General features: G+C 42.9%; 1 protein-coding gene across 1 annotated transcript in view; it reads right to left on the reverse strand.

Moving 5' to 3' along the window:
• The window catches only part of LOC123450614 (arogenate dehydratase 2-like), a 95,757-nt gene extending 91,208 nt beyond the window's left edge, over positions 1 to 4,549 (reverse strand). The window contains exon 1 of the mRNA XM_045127773.1: positions 4,391 to 4,549. Coding sequence (XP_044983708.1) covers positions 4,391 to 4,549 — 159 coding nt within the window. The remainder of the gene's footprint in view (positions 1 to 4,390) is intronic.
• Positions 4,550 to 23,221: the final 18,672 nt, after the last annotated feature.

A 23,221-nucleotide genomic window follows, 5' to 3' on the forward strand; every position in this document is an offset into this window, starting at 1 on the left:
TGTATTTGAGGTCATGTCTGTACATGCTAAGCTCATCGAGTCAACCTAAGTGTTTCACGTGTGTAAATCTGGCTTACACCCGTTGTATGCGAACGTTAGAATCTATCACACCCGATCATCACGTGGTGCTTTGAGACAATGATCCTTCGCAATGGTGCACACTTAGGGGAATACATTCTCGAAATTTTTATGAGGGATCATCTTATTATGCTACTGTCGTTCTAAGCAATAAGATGAAAAACATGATAAACATCACATGCAATCATATAGTGACATGATATGGCCATTATCATCTTTGCTCTTTCGATCTCCATCTTTGGGCATCGCATGATCATCATTGTCACCGGCGTGACACCATGATCTCCATCATCATGATCTCCATCATCGTATCTCTGTGAAGTCATCACGCCAACTACTACTACTACTACTACTACTACTACTACTACTACTACTATAGCTAACTGTTAGCAATGAAGTAAAAGTAGTAAACACACGGCGTTGCATCTCATACAATAAGTTAAGACAACTCCTATGGCTCCTGCCGGTTGTCATACTCAATGACATGCAAGTCATGATTCCTATTACAATAACTTGATCATCTCATACATCACACATGTAACATCACAACTTTGGCCATATCACATCACATGTCAAACCCTGCAAAAACAAGTTAGACGTCCTCTAATTGTTGTTGCAAGTTTTACGTGGCTGATTTGGGTTTCTAGCAAGAACGCATTCTTACCTACGTGACAGCCACAACGATGATATGCCAAAGCTATTTATCATTCATAAGGAACCTTTTCATCGAATCCAATCCGACTAGAGTGGGAGAGACAGACACCCGCTAGCCACCTTTATGCACGGTGTGCATGTCGGCGGGTGGAACCTATCTCACGTAAGCGTACATGTAAGGTCGGTCCGGGCCGCTTCATCCCACAATGCTGCCGGAAAAGAATAAGACTAGTAGTGGCAAGCAATTGAGAAATCAGCGCCCACAACCTTTTGTGTTCTACTCGTGCATGGAATCTACGCATAGAAAACCTGGCTCTGATACCACTGTTGGGGAAAGTAGCATAAATTCAAAATTTTCCTATGCCATATTCAGATCTTCCTATGGAGAGACCAGCAACAAGAGAGGGGTGAGTGGATCTTCATACCTTTGAAGATCGCTAAGCGGAAGCGTTGCTAGAACGCGATTGATGGAGTTGTACTCATGGCGATTCAGATCGCGGTGTGATTCCGATCTAGTGCCGAATCACGGCACCTCGGCGTTCAACACACGTGCAGCCCGGTGACGTCTCCCGCACGTTGATCCAGATAGGAGGAGGGAGAGGTTGGGGAAGATCTCCGGCAGCACGACGGCGTGGTGTCGATGGAGAGACGAGGTCTCCCGGCAGGGCTTCGCCAAGCACCGTGGGAAAGGAGGAAGAAGAGAGACATGGCTGCGTCGAGAGAGATGGAAAACCGTATCTCCAAAGGCCAAAACCCCCACTATATATAGGGGGATGGGATGGGTGGTGCCCCCTTTAGGGTTTCCCCCTTGAGGGGGCGGAAACCCTAGATGGGAGAAGGGGGCGGCGGCTAGGGAGGAGAGGGGGGATGGCGCACCCCTAGGTGGGCCTTAGGCCCACCAGCGCCTAGGGTTTCACCTCCCTCCCTCTCTGGTACACCTAGGCTGAGTGTGGGGGGCGCACCAGCCCACCTAGGGGCTGGTTCCCTCCCACAATTGGCCCATGTAGCCTTTTGGGGCTTGTGGCCCCTCCCGGTGGGCCTGCGGAACCCTTCCGGTGGTCCCGCCACTTTGCCGGTTGTGCCCGAAACATTTCCGGCGTCTAAACCCATCCATCCTATATATTATTCTTTACCCGCGGACCATTTCGGAACTCCTCGTGACATCCGTGATCTCAATCGGGACTCCGAACAACCTTCGGTAACCTCGTATAGCAATTCCCTATAACCCTAGCATCATCGAACCTTAAGTGTGTAGACCCTATGGGTTCGGGAATCATGCAGATATGACCGAGACACTCTCCGCCAATAACCATCAATGGGATCTGGATACCCATGGTGGCTCCCACATGTTCCACGATGATCTCATCGGATGAACCACGATGTCAAGGATTCAATCAATTCCGTACACAATACCCTTAGTCTGTCGGTATAGAACTTGCCCGAGATTTGATCGTCGGTATACCCATACCTTGTTCAATCTCGTGACCAGTAAGTCTCTTTACTCGTTTCGTAGCACGTCCTCCTGTGACTAACTCCTTAGTCACATTGAGCTCATGATGATGTTCTACCGAGTGGGCCCAGAGATACCTCTCCGTCACACGGAGTGACCAATCCCGAGCTCGATTCGTACCAACCCAACAGACACTTTCGGAGATACCCGTAGTGCACCTTTATAGTCACCAGTTATGTTGTGACGTTTGATAAACCCAAAGCACTCCTACGGTATCCGGGAGTTGCACAATCTCGTGGTCGAAGGAAAAGACACTTGACATTAGAAAAGCTTTAGCATACGAACAATACGATCTAATGCTATGCTTAGGAATGGGTCTTGTCCATCACATCATTCTCCCAATGATGTGATCCCGTTATCAATGACATGCAATGTCCATGATCAAGAAACCATGATCATCTATTGATCAACGAGCTAGCCAATCTAGAGGCTTGCTAGGGACACATTGTGATCTATTTATTCACACATGTATTACTGTTTCATGTTAATACAATTATAGCATGAACAATAGACGATTATCGTGAACAAGGAAATATGCTAATAACCATCTTATTATTGCCTCTAGGGCATATTTCCAACATTAAGCTTATGGATGTTGATACGTCCCAAACTTATCTACAATTTCTGCTTGTTCCATGATCTTTTGGGTGACATTGTTATATGTTTTGCTACACTTTTATACCTGTTTACACATATTTGGACTAACCTACTAACTCAGTGCACCTAGTGCCAGTTTCTGTTCGTTGATGTCTTTTTTGCAGGGGCTTTTACCCAATTTTCCGAAGCCCCAAAAATCCTGAGAAAAATATATAAAAATCAGCGTACCGGAAGCTTCCAGATCACCGAAGATGGGCCAGAGGGGGGCCAGGGGCCGCCCAGGCGGCCTGTGGGCGTGGCCCACCCCTAGGCCGCGCCAAGAGGCCGCCTGGGTGGGTCCCACCTCCTCTGGTGCCCTACCTTGGCTCCTATTTTTACCCCCATGGAGCAATTCCGATCTCCGCCGCCATCGCCAACAAGTTTCCGGGGACCAAAATTCCTGTGCCGGCACCCTGCCGGGACGGGGAAGTGCCCCCGGATTCATCTCCATCGACGTTGCTTCCTCCCTCCATGAAGTAGGAGTAGTTCCTCCTCAGGGCCGAGGTCTTCTATAGTATCTATGTGGTTAATTCTCTCATGTATTGCATAAAGAATAAAAAGTTAATTCACATCGAAAAAGTACGATCCAATTCCCTGACTTGGACACTGTGGTGCTTGACATTTGTATTAATGTGGTGAATACGGAGCCATGACTTGCTAATATGATAAGATGAATGCTGGTAAACATTCTTTTACGATTTTCATCAATTAAACATTGATGATTTTGTCGTTTGTGCTTATAAATATTACCATGTTGATGTTTGTTAATTCATCTTTTCTGAATGAGCATACATGCAAAAGATTCCATATTGCGTAGCACGTCACATAAAAAATTATGTTTTTATCATTTACCTACTTGATGACGAACATGAATTAAGCTTGGGGATGCTTGATAAGTCTCCAACGTATCTATAATTTTTTATTGTTCCGTGCTATGATATTATCATCCTAGGATATTTTTGGGGTCATAATTTACCAATTTACACTACTAGGAAAAATGCTACCAGTAGCATGGGTTTTTTTGCATACCAGTAGCACACGTTCCCGCGCTACTCCTATGGCGCTAGAGCTGAATTTTGGCAGTAGCGTGTTTTTATCCACGCTACAGCTAAAAAGTTAGCAGTAGCGCAGTGCCACCCACGCTACTACTATCCTACCCACGGCACTACTATCCTAAGTACTAGTAGCGCACCATTTCACCCCCACGCTACAACTAACTAGTTAGAAATTAAAAAAATGGCACATGCATTATTCATTGATCGAAATCAAGAGACGTCTAGTGAAAAATAAACTAATGCAAGATAGAAGATTGTGCCACAAATCACAAACATCAATATACAACAACAGTGATAACACACGGAGAGTAGCAGCTGAACATTCGATCATCGCCGGAGATGAGCTGGGCCATGGGCGTCGCATCACACGTCCTCTTACTCTCATCCACCTAACATCACATGCATTAGTGAGGACCCGATACGAAACCCTAGGATAAAGTGGAGGGGTCACCCATACCTGGCCAAACGGGCCGGCACGACACGACACGACCCGTTGTAAATAGCCCCGGCACGGCACGACCCGCACCGGCACGTTTACTAATCGGGTTGTGGCGTGCCAGCCCCTGGGCTGCACTTCCAAGCCCAGGCAAGGTCTGGTTTTTAAACGGGCCGACATGTTGGCCCGATTAGCACGCTGAGACGCATATTTTTAGCCTCATGGGCTTATTTTTGGGCCTACTTGCCATATATTACGTATATATATATTAAAAAAATCTAAACATATATACAAAAAATAAACGGGTCATGCCGTGCCGGCCCGCGTGCCGAGCCTCTAGACCGAGGCACGGCCCGAGACGTGCTGCATGCCTGGCACGAGCCTGTTTAAATTGTGTCGTGCCTATCTCATGGCGTGCCGTGCTGGCGGGCTCGCAGGCCGGCATGTTTAGCCCGACCCGTTTGGCCAGCTATAGGGTCACCTTGAGGAGCAAATAGTGGAGGCGAACGTCGCGGGCCTCCTAGAACTCGTGCTGTAGTGTGTTGACTCCCTCCAGCCGTGCGGGGCCGGCCACAAGCGCCTCCACCCGTGGCACCATTACCGTCGCCCGGCCGTACACGCGTAGCCACTCCCCTTCCCAGCGGGCTACCCCCGCGTCGGCGACGCCATCGCTGGTCGTGGAAGGAATCATGGAGATGGAGCTCGTCGATCACACAAATGGGGATAGCCTCGACGCCCTGATCTATGGCCTGCCGCAACACCACCTCGTATACCGCCTTCAACATCGTCGTCCTGCCACCACCAAGCTCGCCCTTGGTGCTACCGCGCCACCCCATCTCCATGCATCGGTGGGGGGCAGCCCGGGCTGGCCACCGCAATGGGCCTAGTCGGCTGTGTGGTGGAGGAAGGTTGCGTGCGCGTGCAGCCTGCAGGACTTGTACACGACGGAAGGTCCCACCATGGAATGGAGAGAGGGAGAGACGGGGACGATAGCTATCGGAGAAGAACATGGAGGGGATCAATGGTAGAGGAGAGGAGAGGAGGTGGAAGGGACACCGACAGAGGAGAGGAGGTGGAGGGGATCTGGATCGGGGGTGGGTGGGGTGTGGGAGTAGACCCGATTCGTGTGGTGGGAATGGATCGGGGGTGGGGGTGGTCTGGTAGTGCACTCTGTCTCACCGGCGCTAGAGCTATCCACATAGCAGTAGCGCAGGTTTACAACCCATGCTATTGCTATGGTATGTCCGTGGGGCACGGTCGAGCATATTTACTAATAGCGTGTTATTTTCGACCAGGCGCTACTACTAATATTTACTAGTAGCGTGGGTCAATATAGCGCGCTACTAGTAAATAGTAGAAGAGTGGGTAAATAAAGCACGCTACTGGTAAGCGATTGTCTATAAGATTTTCCCTAGTAGTGTTATATTAATTTTGAGCACTAATCTATTGACGCAGTGCCCAGTGCGAGTTGTTGTTTTCTGCGCGTATTTTACTTTTCAGGTTTACAGTATCAAACGAAGTCCAATTGCTCCAAAACTTTTTTATGATTTTTTCTGGACCAAAATAAGAGGTGGAAGCTTTGGGGGAAAGCCGGAAGCCAGACGAGGGAGTCACAGGCCAACAGGGTGCAACGAGGGGGGTCGACACGCCCTGATGGCTTGTCCCTCCCTGGTGGCCCCTCTACCTCCGTTCTCTAGACTATAAATTCACATATATTCCTATAAGAGAAAAATAGTTTTTCCGCCACTTCAAGTCTTTGTTTCACGGCGATCCCATCTGGGGCTTCGTTCCAGCACCCTGCTGGAGGGGGGATCGACCATTGAGGGTCTCTTCATCAACCTTGACGCCCTCGTGATGATGTGTGAGTATTTCACCACAGACCTATGGGTCCGTAGTTAGTACCTAGATATCTATCTCTCTCTTGATCTTCAATACAATGATCATCACATCATCGCTTTGATCTATCCAGTGTAATTCTTTTGTATGGTGTGTTTTTGGGATCCGATGAATTATGGGTTTATGTTTAGATTATTCATGAAAAGTATCCAAGTCTTCTCCGAGTTTTATGATTCTTATTTGCATGATCATCATAGTTTCGTAATTCTCTCCGATCTATTGAATTGCTTTGGCCAAGTAGCTTGATATTTCTTCAGTGGGAGGTGTGCATTGTAGTGGGTTCTACCTAACGAGTTTCTATATCCTAGTGATAGAAGGGGACAAGATGCGTCTTTGTGTTGTTGGCACTATGGATAAAACGACCGGGTTTATTCATATTGGTTGAGTTTACTTTGTCTACATCATGTCATCGTTCTCCAGGCATTACTTTGTTTGTCATGAACTTAATATGTAGATAGGCAAGCATATAAGCGCTCTTGAACTGGAGTAATAGTAGTAGGTGCAGGTAGGAGTCAGCCTATTTGCTTGTGGACGTGATGCCTATATACAAATGACCATTGCTGTGAAAATCGCATAACTATCCGATGTTGTAACAATTTCCCAATAGTAATTTGTTACCCACCATATGTTGCTTTCATGAGAAATTCCACTAGAGAACACTATGGCCCCACGGTCTATTCACTTATATATTCACAAAACTTATATTTGTCCTGTTGTTAATTTTGTTTGCGATTTATATTACTTGTCTTTTATATTACTTGTCTTTTATTACTTGTCTTATATTACTTGTCTTTTATTTTATTTTGCGATTTATAATGCTCTACAATTATCTACACACCTCATTTGCTTGCAAATAACGAGATCAAGGGGATTGACAACCCTCTTGCCCACGTTGGGTGCAAGTTGTTTGCTCTTTTGTGTGCAGCCGATGAAGACGGTTGAGGATTGATATTCATATTGCTTCGATAATCCTTGGTTTCTTAGCTAAGGGAAATACTTACCCGTATTGTGCTGCAATTACCCGTTCGTCTTCACGGAAAACCCAACGCATATCACAAGTATCAACACCCAGAGTAAAAAATGCATCGTCCGTGGTCTTGCTCCATGCCGAGTCCGCCACAGGACAACCACTTCATGGAGACATGCATCAATTTTGCGCAAGGACAACCGAGTCAGCAAGACATCGATTTAGCTTTTCCACATGTCTCCCACCTCTATGAACAAAGTCAGCAGCAACATCACAAAATGATGAGCCAGCTAATAAATTGGGGAAATCACCATGAAGCACATCTACCTCGCTCCAAATTATCCGAGCTATAGAAGGCACACCCCACCATTTTCTCTCACACTGCTAAGCCACTGGAAGCACACGACTCGCTACACGACATCAATAAGAAACTGATTATTGCCCAATGTTCACATCCTGAGAAGGTACTGTACGCGCCACATTATTTAACTCGAGCAGTCGCATCGTGGTGGGAAAATTTCTGAAGCATGTTGTAGGATCGAAAGTATGTCTAGAGGAGGGGGGGTGATTAGACTACTTGACAACATAATTTTTTTGCCTTTTCCTAATTTTACTTGAGAGGCAGCTAGGATAGTTATAACACATCAAGTACACCCTACACACGCAGTTCTAATAGTATTGCAGCGGAAAGTAAAACATGCAAGTGTAAAGTAGAGGAGTAAGGTAGGGAGATCAAATGCATGAGCTTGACATGGTGATTTTTGGCATGGTTCTGATAGGTGGCGCTATTGTACGTCCATGTTAGTGGAGACTTCAACCCACGGAGGGTAACAACTGCGAGAGTCCACATAGGGCTCCACCCACAAGGTGTCCACAAAGAAACGGCCTTGTCTATTCCACCACGGCTTACGTCCACACAAGACTAGCCTCACTCACGGTAGATCTTCATGAAGTAGGCGATCTCCTTGCCCTTACAAACATCTTGGTTCAACTCCACAACACAAAGTAGGAGGCTCCCAAGCGACACCTAACCAATCTAGGAGGCACCACCTTCCAAAAGGTAATAGATGTGGTAGACCAATGAACTCCTTGCTCTTGTGCTTATAAAGATAGTCTCCTCAACACAAATCACTCTCTCACGGAATATGAATGGGTAGGAGAGGTTGATTTGGTGGAAAGCAATTTGGGGAGGCTAGAGATCAAGTTTCAGAGGATTGGATTGGAATATCTTGGTCTCAACACATGAGTAGGTGGTTCTCTATTAGAAAATGGATCTGGAAATGAAGTGTATGTTCTGAGTGCTTGTCTCACGAATGAGAGGTGGGTGAAGGGGTATATATAGGCAACAACCAAAATCCAACCGTTACACAAAAAAGTGCAAACTCGGTGACACCAAAGTGGACAACTCGGTGGTATCGACTAGTACTAAAAGTGTGAACTTTGAATCTCGGAGAGACTGATATATAGAACTCGGTGGCACCGAAAAGGTGACTAACGGTCAGATGACCAAACTCGGTGGCACCGATACTCAAAATCGTAAATTACGATTTTGTGTATCTTGGCAACAGAATGTTGGTCACACTGACTCGGTAGCACCAATGCAATTTTGGTTGCACCGATTTGGTGGCAATGGCCAGGGTTCTGTGTGAGGTTCAAACTCGTTGGGTCCGAAGTGGGAATGTTGGTTACACCTAATTTGTGTATGTGGAACTTGACATAGTGGATGTGGGAAAAATGACTGAGTGTTTTGGTGGCTAACTTTGAGCATTTGAGCAATCGGTTCATTTTACAACCTCACCCCCTTTTAATAGTATTGGCTTTCCTATGGACCCAAAAGTGATTTCTCACAAATATAAAATGAAGAGTCTTCTAGCATGAAGCTTGAGCCAGTATTGTTCCTTTCTTGAATCCAGTGGTAACTCCACATAAACCTTAAGCCACAACATCTTTTGAACTTTTCTGAACTATACTTGGAAAACAGATTAGTACAATGATGCATATGTTGTGATCAATTATCAAAACCATCCTAGGGAGGAATTGTGCTTTCACATGCACCCTAATAAGAACAATATCACTCGGGAAGAATTCAAAGAAAGCTTTCGTGGGGCGCACATTCCCAATAGTATCATGAAAATAAAGAAAAGAGAATTTAGGGCTGATTTGAGAAAACTTTGCCACGTGCAACTCAGATCTAGACACCATAGTTTTACCTCTAGATCGTATTTCAGTGGAGCTCGGGCGAAGCCCTATAGGAGTAGATCCTTCACCACCACCGGAGCGCCGTCACGCTGCCGGAGAACTCATCTACTTCTCCGTCTTGCTTGCTGCATCAAGAAGGCCGAGATCATCGTCGAGCTGTACGTGTGCTGAACGCGGAGGTGCCGTCCGTTCGGCACTAGATCGGAGCGGATCGTGGGACGGATCGCGGGACGGTTCGTGGGACGATTCGCGAGGCGGACCGATGGACGTGAGGACGTTCCACTACATCAACCACGTTTCTTAATGCTTCTTGCTGTGCGATCTACAAGGGTACGTAGATCCAAATCTCCTCTCGTAGATGGACATCACCAAGATAGGTCTTCGTGCGCGTAGTAAATTTTTTATTTCCCATGCGCCGTTTCCCAACAGTGGCATAATGAGCTAGGTTCATTCGTAGATGTTATCTCGAGTAGAACACAAAGGGTTTTGTGGACGGTGATGTTCGATTTGCTACCCTCCTTATTGTTTTCTCGATTCAGCGGTATTGTTGGATTGAAGCGGCCCAGACTGACATTATTCGTACGCTTACGAAAGACTGGTTTCATCGCTTGACATGCAACCTCATTGCATAAAGATGACTGGCGGGTGTCGGTTTCTTCAACTTTAGTTGAATTGGTTTTGACCGAGGCGGTCCTTGGAGAGGTTAAATAGCAATTCGCACATCTCCGTTGTGGTTTTTGCGTAAGTAAGATGCAATCTACTAGATACCCATAGCAGCCACGTAAAACATGCAACAATAATTAGAGGACGTCTTACTTGTTTTTGCAGGGTATGCTTGTGATATGATATGGCCAATGACGTGACGTGATATATTGGATGTATGAGATGATCATGTTGTAATAGTTAATATCGACTTGCACGTCGATGGTACGGCAATCGGCAGGAGCCATAGGGTTGTCTTTAAACTAACTTTTGTGTTTGCAGATGCGTTTACTATATTTCTAGGACGTAGCTTTAGTAGTAATAGCATAAGTAGCACGACAACCCCGATGGCGACACGTTGATGGAGATCATGATGATGGATATCATGGTGTGGCCCCGGTGGCAACAAGATCGTGCTAGTGCTTTGGTGATGGAGATCAAGAAGCACATGATGATGGCCGTATCATGTCACTTATGAATTGCATGTGATGTTAATCCTTTTATGCACCTTATTTTTCTTAGAACGACGGTAGCATTATGAGGTGATCTCTCACTAAAATTTCAAGATGAAATTGTCTTCTCCCCGACTGTCGGCCCGTTGCTACAGTTTGTCGTTTCGAGACACCACGTGATGATCGGGTGTGATAGACTCAACGTTCACATACAACGGGTGCAAAACAGTTGCACACGCGGAACACTCGGGTTAAACTTGACGAGCCTAGCATGTGCAGACATGGCCTCAGAACACTAGAGACCGAACGGTCGAGGATGAATTGTATAGATGAAATGATTAGCATAGGGATGCTTACCGCTAAAACTATTCTCGACTCACGTGATGATCGGACTTGAGATAGTGGATTTGGATCATGTACCACTCAATTGACTAGAGAGATGTACTTTTTGAGTGGGAGTTCTTAAGTAATATGATTAATTGAACTAATTATCATGAACATAGTCTAATGGTCTTTGCGAATTACGATGTAGCTTGCGCTATAGCTCTACTATTTTTATATGTTCCTACAGAAAATTTAGTTGAAAGTTGATAGTAGCAACTTTGCGGACTGAGTCCGTAAAACTGAGGATTGTCCTCATTGCTGCGCAGAAGGCTTATGTCCTTAATGCACCACTCGGTGTGGTGCTACTCGGGTGTCATCTGTGGATGTTGCGAACATCTGACATACACATTTTTTATGACTACGTGATAGTTCAGTGTGCAATACTTAATGGCTTAGAACAAGGTGTCGATGACGTTTTGAAAACGTCGCGGAACATAAGATATGTTCTAGGAGATGAAATTGAGATTTCATGCTCGTGCCCTTGTTGAGAGGTATAAGACCTCTGACAAGATTCTTTGCCTACAAAGTAAAGGAGAAAAGCTCAAATCGTTGAGCATGTTCTCAGATTGTCTGAGTACAACAATCGCTTGAATCAAGTGGGAGTTAATCTTCCAGATGAGATAGTGATGGTTCTCCAAAGTCACTGCCACTAAGCTACTAGAGCTTCGTGATGAACTACAACATATCAAGGATAGATATGATGATCCTTGAGCGATTCGCAATGTTTGACACTGCGAAAGTAGAAATCAATGAGGAGCATCAATTGTTGATGGTTAGTAAAACCACTAGTTTCAAGAAGGGCAAGGGCTAGAAGGGATACTTCATGAAATGGCAAACCAGTTGTTGCTCTAGTGAAGAAACCCAAGATTGAACCCAAACCCGAGACTAAGTGCTTCTGTTATGAGGGGAACGGTCACTGAGGCGGAGGTACCCTAGATGCTTGGTAGATAAGAAGGCTGGCAAATTCGACAGAAATATATTTGATATACATGATATTGATGTGTACTTTACTAGTACTCCTAGTAGCACGAGGGTATTGGATACCGGTTCGGTTGCTAAGTGATTAGTAACTCGAAATGAAAGCTAGGGTATAAACGGAGACTAGCTAAAGGCGAGGTGACGATATGTGTTGGAAGTGTTTCCAAGGTTGATGTGATCAAACATCGCACTCTCCCTCTATCATCGGGATTGGTGTTAAAATCTAAATAATTGTTATTTGGTGTTTGCGTTCAGCATGAACATGATTGGATCGTGTTTATTGCAATACGATTATTCATTTAAAGAGAATAATAGTTATTCTATTTGCTTGAATAGTTGCCCACAATGGTTTATTGAATCTCGATCGTAGTGTTACACATGTTCATAATAATGGTGCCAAAAGATACAAAGTAATAATGATAGTACCACTTAGTTGTGGCACTGCCACTTGAGTCATGTTGGTGTAAAATGCATGAAGAAGCTCCATGCTGATGGATCTTTGTACTCACTCATTTTTGAAATGTTTGAGACATGCAAACCATACCTGTTGGTATAAACGCATGAAGAAACTCCATGCGGATGGATCGTTTGAACTCACTTGATTTTGAATCACTTGAGACATGCAAATCATGCCACATGAAACAAGAGAGCAACTTGTTGTGAGTAATACATTTTTTATGTGTGCAGTCCAATGAGTGCTGAGGCACGCAGTGGATATCATTATGTTCTTACTTCACTAACGATTTGAGTAGATACAGGAGTATTTACTTGATGAATCACAAGTCTGAAATATTGAAAAGTTCAAAGCTATTTTAGAGTGAAGATCGTCATGACAAGAGGATAAACTGTCTAGGATATGATCATAGAGATGAATATCTGAGTTATGAGTTTTGGTACGCAGTTAAGACAATGTGGAAATTGTTTTGCAATTCATGCCACCTAGAACACCATAGTGTGATGGTGTGTCCGAACGTCATAGCTACGCCCTATTTTGATATGGTACATACTATGATGTCTCTTATCGAATTACCACTATCGTTTATGGGTTATGCATTAGAGACAACCACATTCACATTAAATAGGGCGCCGCGTATTTCTGTTGTGATGATACCGTATAGGCTATGGTTTAGAGAAACCTAATGTTGTCGTTTCTTGAAAGTTTGGGGCTGCGATGCTTATGTGAAAAAGTTTCAGTCTGATAAGCTGAAGCCCGAAGCGGATAAATGCATCTTCATAGGATATCCAAAACAAATGGATACATCTCCTATCTTCGATCCGGAAGCAAAGTGTTTGTTTCTAAAACCGGGTCCTTTCTTGAGGAAAGGTTTCTCTCGAAAGAATTGAGTGGGAGGGTGGTAGAACTTGATGAGGTTAGTGACTGTCACTTCAACCAATGTGTAGCAGGGCGCAGGAAGATGTTCTTGTGGCGCCTACACCAATTGAAGTAGAAACTGATGATGGTGATCATTGAGCTTCGGATCAAGTTACTATAAACCTCATAGGTCGACAAGGTCGCGTACTGCTGCAGAGTGGTACGGTAACCCTGTCTTGGAGGTCATGTTGTTGAACAACAATGAACCTACGAGCTATGGAGAAGCCATGGTGGGCCGGATTCCGACAAATGGCTGGAGGCCATGAAATCCGAGAGAGGATCCATCTATGAAAACAAAGTGTAGACTTTGGAAGAACTACTTGATGGTCATAGGACTATTGAGTAAAGATGGATCTTTAAAGGGAAGACACACGATGATGGTGATAAGTCACTATTAAGAAAAGCTCGATTTGTCGCAAATATGTTTCCGACAAGATCAAACAGTTGACTATGATGAGACTTTCTCACTCGTAGCGATGCTAAAAGTTTGTTAGAATTATGTTAGTAGTTGTTGCATTATTTATGAAATATTGCACATAGGATGTCAAAACATTGTTTCCTCCATGGTTTCTTTGAGAAAAGATTGTATGTGATACAACCAAAGGTTTTGTCGATCCTAAAGATACTAACAAGTATACAAGCTCCAGCGGTCCTTTTATGGACTGGTGCAAGCATCTCGGAGTTGGAATATACACTTTGATGAGATGATCAAAGCTTTTGGGTTTGTACAAGGTTTATGAGAAAACTTGTATTTCCAAAGAAGTGAGTGGGAGCACTATAGTATTTTTGATAAAGTATATGTGGTTGACATATTGTTGATCGGAAGTAATGTAGAATTTCTGTGAAGCATAAAGGTTGTTTGAAAGGGGTTTTTCAAAGGAAGACCTGGATAGAGCTACTTGAACATTGAGCATCAAGATCTATGAAGATAGATCAAAATGCTAAATAGAAATTTCAAATGAAATGCATGCCTTGACAAGTTTATGAAGGAGTTCAAAATAGATCAGCAAAGAAGGAGTTCTTGGCTGTGTTGTAAGGTGTGAATTTGAGTGAGACTCAAAAGCCCGACCACGACACAAGAAAGAGAAAAGACGAAGGTCGTACCCTATGCCTTAGCCGTAGACTCTACAGTATGGCATGCTGTGTACCGCACCTGATGTGTGCCTTGCCACAAGTCTATTAAGAGGTACAGAGAGTGATCTAGGATTGAATCACTGACCAGCGGTCAAAGTTATCCTTTGTAACTAATGGACTATGGAATTTTTCTCGATTATGGAGGTGGTTAAAGAGTTCGTCGTAAAGGATTACGTTGATGCAAGCTTTGACACTAATCCGAATAACTATGAGTAGTAAAACGGATTCGTATAGTGGAGTAGATATTTGGAGTATTTTCGAATAGCATGTAGTAGCAGCATGTATAAGATGACATATAGATTTGTAAAGCACACACGGATCTGAAAGATTCAGAACCATTGACTAAAACCTCTCTCACGAGCAAGGCGTGATCAGACCCCAGAACTATATGTGTGTTGGATTCGTTAAAATCACATGGTGATGTGAACTAGATTATTGACTCTAGTGCAAGTGGGAGACTGTTGGAAATATGCCCTAGAGGTAATAATAAATTAGTTATTATTATATTTCCTTGTTCGTAGTAATCGTTATTATCCATGCTAGAATTGTATTGATTGGAAACGCAAATACATGTGTGGATACATAGACAACACACTGTCCCTAGTGAGCCTCTAGTTGACTAGTTCGTTGATAAAAGTTGGTCAAGGTTTCCTGGCCATAGGCAAGTGTTGTCACTTGATAACGGGATCACATCATTAGGAGAATCATGTGATGGACAAGACCCAAATTATATACGTAGCATATTGATCGTGTCATTTTATTGCTATTGTTTTCTGCGTGTCAAGTATTTGTTCCTATGACCATGAGATCAGATAACTCACTGGCACCGGAGGAATACCTTGTGTGCATCAAACGTCACAACGTAACCGGGTGACTATAAAGGTGCTCTATAGGTATCTCCGAAGGTGTCCGTTGAGTTAGTATGGATCAAGACTGGGATTTGTCACTCCGTGTGACGGAGAGGTATCTCGGGGCCCACTCGGTAATACAACATCACACACAAGCCTTGCAAGCAATGTGACTATGTGTAAGTCATGGGATCTTGTATTACGGAACGAGTAAAGAGACTTGCGAGTAACGAGATTGAAATAGGTATGCGGATACCGACGATCAAATCTCGGGCTAGTAACATACCGAAGGACAAAGGGAATGACATACGGGATTATATGAATCCTTGACACTGAGGTTCAAACGATAATATCTTTGGAGAAAATGTAGGATCCAATATGGGCATCCAGGTCCCGCTATTGGATATTGACACAGGAGTACCTCGGGGCATGTCTACATAATTCTCGAACCCGCAGGGTCTGCACACTTAAGGTTTGGCGATGTTTTAGTATAGTTCAGTTATATGCGTGGTTACCGAATGTTGTTCGGAGTCCCGAATGAGATCACGGACGTCACGAGGGTTTTCGAAATAGTCCGGAGACGAAGATTGATATATATGATGACTTCATTTGGTTACCGGAAAGTTTTCGGGCATTACCGGGAATGTACCGGGAGTGACGAATGGGTTCTGGAAGTTCACCGGGAAGAGGGCAACCCTCCCGGGGGAAGCCGAAAGGACTTATGGGTGGCGCACCAGCCCTTAGTGGGCTGGTGGGACAGCCCAATAAGGCCTATGCGCCATAGATAGAAAACCAAAGGAAAAAAAAGAAAAGGTGGGAAGGAAGAGAAGGACTCCACTTTCCAATCCTATTTTGAGTAGGATTGGAGTAGGAGTCCTACTCCTCCTCTTGGCTGGTGGACCTTTGAGGCTTGGCCCTCAAGGCAAGTCCCTCCCCCTCCCTCCTGTATATAATGGTCATTTAGGGCTGATTTGAGACAACTTTGCCACGTGCAACTCAGATCTAGACACCATAGTTTTACCTCTAGATCGTATTTCTGTGGAGCTCGGGCGGAGCCCTGCAGGAGTAGATCCTTCACCACCACCGGAGCGCCGTCACGCTGCCGGAGAACTCATCTACTTCGCCGTCTTGTTTGCTAGATCAGGAAGGCCGAGATCATCGTCGAGCTGTACGTGTGTTGAATGCGGAGGTGCCGTCCGTTCGGCACTAGATCAGAGCGAATCGTGGGACGGATCGCGGGACAGTTCGTAGGACAGTTCGCGGGGCAGACCGAGGGACGTGAGGACGTTCCACTACATCAACCGCGTTTCTTAACGCTTCCTGCTGTGCGATCTACAAGGGTACATAGATACAAATCTCCTCTCATAGATGGACATCACCATGATAGGTCTTCGTGCGCGTAGGAAATTTTTTGTTTTCCATGCAACGTTCCCCAATAGATGGCACCAACTGAGTTGGTAGAATTAAAAAAGAAAATCAAGGAATTACTGTAAAAAGGATATATCACACCCAACTCCTCACCATGGTGATCACTAGTATTATTCTCCAAGAAAAGGGACGGAACTCTGACGTTATGCATAGATTATCGAGCTCTCAACATGGCTACCATCAAAAATAAATATCCGCTGCCATGGTTATATGACTTGTTCGACCAGCTCGCACAAGCCAAAGTTTTCTCCAAAATTGATTAGAGGTCTCGGTATCATCAATTAAAAATTTGGTGAGAAGACATATCCAAAACGACATTTTCCTCGACGTATGGACTATATGGGTTTACAGTGATGCCGTTCGTACTGACCAATGTTTGAGCATATTTAGTGCACCTCGTGAACAAAATCTTTATGAAATATATGGACAAGTTCGTTGTGGTGTTCATTGACGACATACAGGTTTATTCCAAGACACCATAAGAACATGCGCAACATCTCAGGATCGTACTAGGAGAATTACGGAAACATCAATTACATGACATATTCAACAAATGTGAATTCTGGCTAAAAGAAGTTGGCTTTCTAGGACATGTATTGAACCACGATGGAATTTTCATGGATCCAGACAAAGTGAAGGACGTACTTGGATGGAAGCAACCAGCCAACCTGACAGACGCGAGGAGTTGTCCAGGAATGGCCGAATATTACAAAAGGTTTATTGAAGGCTTTTCCACGCTAGCCAAGCCTATGACTCAGTTGCTCAAGAAGGATAATAAGTTTGAATGGACCGAAGCATGCGAGAAAACTTTTCAAGAATTGAAGAAGAGGTTGACCACGACACCTCTATTAGTTGTACCAGATATACCCAAAAAAATTGATGTGTACTGCGACACGTCCAGGAAAGGTCTTGGATGCGTACTAATGCAAGATGACACACTTGTAGCCTACACCTCAAGACAACTGCGATGCCATGAGGAAAATTACCCTACACGTTATTTGGAATTGGCAGAAGTAGTTCACGCACTCAAGGAATGGTGACATTTCCTTCTTGGCAGTCGTTGCGAAATAGACATGGACCATAAAAGCCTCAAATATATTTTCACATAGCCAGAACTCAACTTGCGACAACGTCACTGGTTGGAATTAATCAAAGATTAGGAGGTGGGAATTCATTACCACCCGGGTAGGGGAAATGTTGTAGAAGATCCTCTCACTCAAAACCCAGGTCCACACAATGACAATCTGCAATTTTATGGCCTGAATTCAGTCGGTAATTCGTTAAACTCAACATGCTTTTAGTTCTGGAAGGCATGCTTGCACGACCGGAAATACAACCCACTTTGGAAGAGTAGATCAAGAAGGCTCAAGAGGGATACCCCAGCATTGAAGGTATAAAAAATAAAGTAAGAATAGGCAAGGCCTCAGAATTTATGGTTGACAATCAAGAAATATTATGGTATGGAGATAGACTATGCGTACCTAACCAAGAGGACCTTAAACAACAAATTTTAACAGAAGCTCACACCACACCATATTCCATCCATCCAGGAAGAACCAAAATGTACAAGGATATTCAAGAAAGATTTTGTTGGCATGGCATGAAAAGATGGAAGACATAGAGGTTACTATTAAAGTTGCTAATAGAGAGACCATAGACCACTTGCGATTGTTAGAGATGTTGAAGTCTTGTGTGGAAAAGTAAAATACCTGACTGATTTTCTAGTACTTGGCTCACCACAAGATAATTTTTGTGCCATAATATTTGGTAGACCATTCTTGAACAGTGTCAATGCTCAAATAGGTTTCAGAAAGGAAACTGTCAGTGTTAATTTCGGTGGTATGTCTCATGAGTTTCATTTCTCCATGAGAAAGAATTACCTAGTGAAGATGAAGTAATTGGTCTTGCTTCTATTGCCATTCCTCCTACGTATCCATTAGAACAATATTTGCTAGACCATGAAAATGATATGCTTATGCATGAAAGACATGAAATAGACAATATGTTCTTCGAAGAAAAACCCATCCTTAAACACAACTTGCCCGTTGAAACTCTAGGAGGTACTGCTCCACCCAAGGGTGATCCTGCGTTTGAATTAAAGCTATTACTTGACACTTTGAAATATGCGTATCTTGATAAAAGAAGATATATCCTGTTATTATCAGCGCTAACCTTACAGAGCATGAAGAAGAAAGATTGTTAAAAACTTTAAGGAAGCACCGAGCTACTATTGGGTATACTCTTGATGATCTTAAGGCATTAGTCCCACTCTCTATCAGCACAAGATTAATATGGAACCACATGCTAAACCCGTTGTTGATCACCAACGAAGGCTGAATACCAAAATGAAAGAAGTGGTAAGAAATGAAATATTAACGCTTCTCGAAGCACGTATAATTTATCCCATAGCTAATAGTAGATGGGTATGTCTCATTCATTGTGTCCCTAAGAAAGGAGGTATTACTATTGTTCCTAATGATAGAAATGAAGTCATTCCAGAAATAATTATGACTGGCTATAGAATGGTAATTGATTTCAGAAAATTAAAGAAAGCCACTAAAAAGATCATTTTCCTTTACCTTTCATAAACCAAATGCTAGAAAGATTATCAAAGCACACACATTTCTGCTTTCTAGATGGTTATTCTGGTTTCTCTCAAATACCTGTGTCACAACCTGATCAAGAGAAAACCACATTTACTTGTCCTTTTGGAACTTATACTTATAGACGTATGCCTCTTGGATTATGCAATGCACCTGCTAACTTTCAAAGATGTATGACTGCTATATGCTCTAATTTTTGTGAAAATATTGTCGAGGTCTTCATGGATGATTTTCCGTTTATGGAACTTCTTTTGATGATTGCTTAAGCAACCTTGATTGAGTTTTACAGAGATGTGAGGAAACTAACCTTGTCTTGAATTGGGCGAAGTGCCACTTTATGGTAAATGAAGGTATTGTCTTGGGTCATAAATTTTTTGAATGAGGTATTGAGGTAGATAAGGCTAAAGTTGATGCAATTGACAAGATGCCATGTCCTAAGGATATTAAAGGTATCTGTAGTTTCCTTGGCCATGTTTGTTTCTGTAGGAGGTTTATTAAAGACTTCTCTAAAATTTCTAGGCCTCTTACTAATTAATTACAGAAGGATGTTCCTTCCATTTTTTATGATGAATGTGTAGAAGCCTTTGAAACACTTAAGAAAGACTTAGCTTCTGCACCTATTGTTGAACCATGTGACTAGAACTTACCTTTTAAAATTACGTGTGATGCTAGTGATTATGTTGTTGGTGCTGTTCTAGGACAAAGAGTTGATAAGAAACTAAATTTTATCCATTATGCTAGTAAAACTCTAGACAGTGCCCAGAGAAATTATGCTACCACTAGAAAAGAATTCTTAGCAGTTGTATTTGCTTGTGATAAATTCAGATCTTACATTGTTGACTCCAAACTAATTGTTTACACTGATCATGCTGCTATTAATTATCTTTTGGAAAATAAAGATGCTAGGCCTAGACTTATTAGGTGGGTTCTCTTGCTACAAGAATTTGATTTGCATATAATTGATAGAAAACGAGATGAGAACCCCGTAGATGATAACTTGTCTAGGTTAGAAAATGTTCTTCATGACCCACTACCTATTGATGATAGTTTTCCTCATGAATAACTACCTGTGGTCAATATTTTCCATAACACACCATGGTTTGCTAATTATGCTAATTACATTGTTGCTAAATACATACCACCTAGTTTCACCTATCAACAAAATAAAAAATTCTTCTTTGATTTAAGACATTACTTTTGGGATGACCCACATCTTTATAAAGAGGGAGTAGATGGTATTATTAGACGTTGTATACGTGAGTATGAACAAGAACAAATCCTTCGGAAGTGTTACTCTGAGACTTATGGAGGACACCATGCGGGAGATAGGACTGCACACAAGGTATTACACTCTTGATTTTATTGGCCTACTCTTTTCAAAGATGCTCGTAAGTTTGTCCTCTCTTGTGATGAATGTAAAAGAATTGGTAACATTAGTAGACGTCAAGAAATGCCTATGAATTATTCACTTGTTATCGAACCATTTGATGTTTGGAGATTTGATTACATGGGACCTTTTCCTTTCTCTAATGGGTATACACATATTTTGGTTGCTGTTGATTATGTCACTAAATGGATAGAAGTTATTCCAACAAATAGTGATGATCATAACACCTCTATTAAAATGCTTAAGGAAGTTGTTTTCCCATGTTTTGGAGTCCCGAGATACTTAATGACTGATGGTGCTTCACATTTTATTCATGGCGCTTTTCGTATGTTGCTTTGTAGATATGATGTTAACCATAGAATTGCATCTCCCTATCATCCTCACTCTAGTGGTCAAGTAGAATTAACCAATAGAGAAATAAAATTATTATTGCAGAAGACTGTCAATAGGCCCCGAAAGAATTGGTCTAAGAAATTAGATGATGCATTGTGGGCCTACAGAACAGCTTATAAAAATCCTATGGGTATGTCTCCTTACAAAATGGTTTATGGGAAAGCATGTCATTTATGGGAAAGTTTTTTGGGCAATTAAAGAACTCAACTATGATTTCAAACTTGCTGGTGAAAATAAGTTATTTGATATTAGCTCATTAGATGAATGGAGAACCCAAGCCTATGAAAATGCCAAACTATTCAAAGAAAAAGTTCAAAGATGGCATGACAAAAGAATCCAAAAGTGAGAATTAAAAGTTGGTGAATATGTTCGATTGTACAATTCTTGTCTTAGATTTTTTGTAGGAAAACTTCTCTCCAAATGGGATGGACCATATATCATCGAAGAAGGTTATCGGCCTGGAGCTATTAAGACAATAATCCCGAAGGCACTAACCCGAAGGTGGTTAATGGACAAAGAATAAAGAACTATCTTTTAGGTACACCAATTAATACAAATATTATCCAAATCATGACACGAAGGAGCACCTTAGGGAGACCTTCGAGAACACTCCAAAACCCTTAAAAGGAAGAAGTATGTGATACGGTAAGTAAATGGGCTCAGACAAATGCGCAAAAATATTTTTTGGCAGTTTTGGAATATTAGAAAAAATCGGAAACTCGGGAACACATGGGAAGGCAACCGAGGTGTTCACTAGACACGAGGGCGCGCGCGGACCCCCCGGCACAACCTGATATCTAGTGGGCCCCTCGGGCACCTTCCTGGCTCCATTTTCTTGTGGAACACGTATTTCCTTGTATAAAATTCTCTATATATATCTCCCGATGATTTGACCCCAGTACCATGGAGAAATCATAAGAACTTGTTTCGTGCTGTTTTTCTAAGAAATCAAGATTACCATAGTCCCATCAAGCTCCTGTAAGGACAAGTTCTTCGAGAGGGTCATCAATCCCTACTTACTGGAGGTGATGAAGCACCCTCGAACCATTGAGATGCGTGATGGGGTGCTTCACATCTGGGATGTCCAAGGGCCGAAGAAGATGGGAACCGTGGAAGCTAGGCTTGAGGCGATGGAGCAGGAGGTCTTCAGGTGCCAAGGCATGACAAAGCACAGATTCAGTGCCAACCACACCATGATCACGGAATTCACACGTATTCAGTGCACTTGGAGGATATCATCTTCACCCTCAATGATCAAATCATTTTTCTGCAAGGCCAAGTCTTCAATCTTCGAAACCAAATCTTTGAGTATGAAGCATGGTTTAAAGGTCCAAGTTTAGCTTCCATTTGGAGGTTCATGGAGACTCATGCCTCTTCCTATAATGGTGAGCCACTGCCATGGAAGCCGGAGTACAAGTTTGATGCTACCTCATCATCTACACCACCAACTCCATCTTCACCACCAAAGAAGGAAACTTGAGTACACAGGTATGGGCACTCCCCTTGGCTTGTGCCAAGCTTGGGGGAGGCGCCCCCGTACTATAACACCATCACTCTTATTTATATTTTTTCATCCTAGTTTGATCTTTATCTATTTTGAAATTTATCCAAATAAAAGTTTAGTTCAATCTGTTTCTTTTGAGTGCTAGTTTCGTGACCTATCTATCTATCTATCTATCTATCTATCTATCTATCTATCTATGTAATCGAGTGAGAGTTATATAAGAAAGTTTAGTTTGAGTTTTGCTTCTCCACTTTCTTGCTGCAATCAAAATAAAGGAAAAAATAATGAAAAATACCATATGCTAATCTTATAGTAAGTAGTGACATCACATAAGGAAAAGTATAAGTGGTAAAATTCGTTGAAGGTTGACAAACATAGCATTAGTCGGTGATGCAGCACATGAAATAATTAATAAGGGAACAGAAGATTTACATGCAAACACACTATCCTTGACATATTTTGTGATTGTGAGCCCCCATTAACTATAATATGCCAAAACTGTTGACATTGGACAAGGAAGACAACTAATGATTTATGTGTGTTCATATTCACATAGAAGTTATATTGTTATAGATCCTCTAACATGTGGTGCTTTCCCGATACCC

Source organism: Hordeum vulgare, chromosome 4H (genome assembly GCF_904849725.1).
Source record: "Hordeum vulgare subsp. vulgare chromosome 4H, MorexV3_pseudomolecules_assembly, whole genome shotgun sequence".
Lineage (NCBI taxonomy): Eukaryota > Viridiplantae > Streptophyta > Magnoliopsida > Poales > Poaceae > Hordeum > Hordeum vulgare.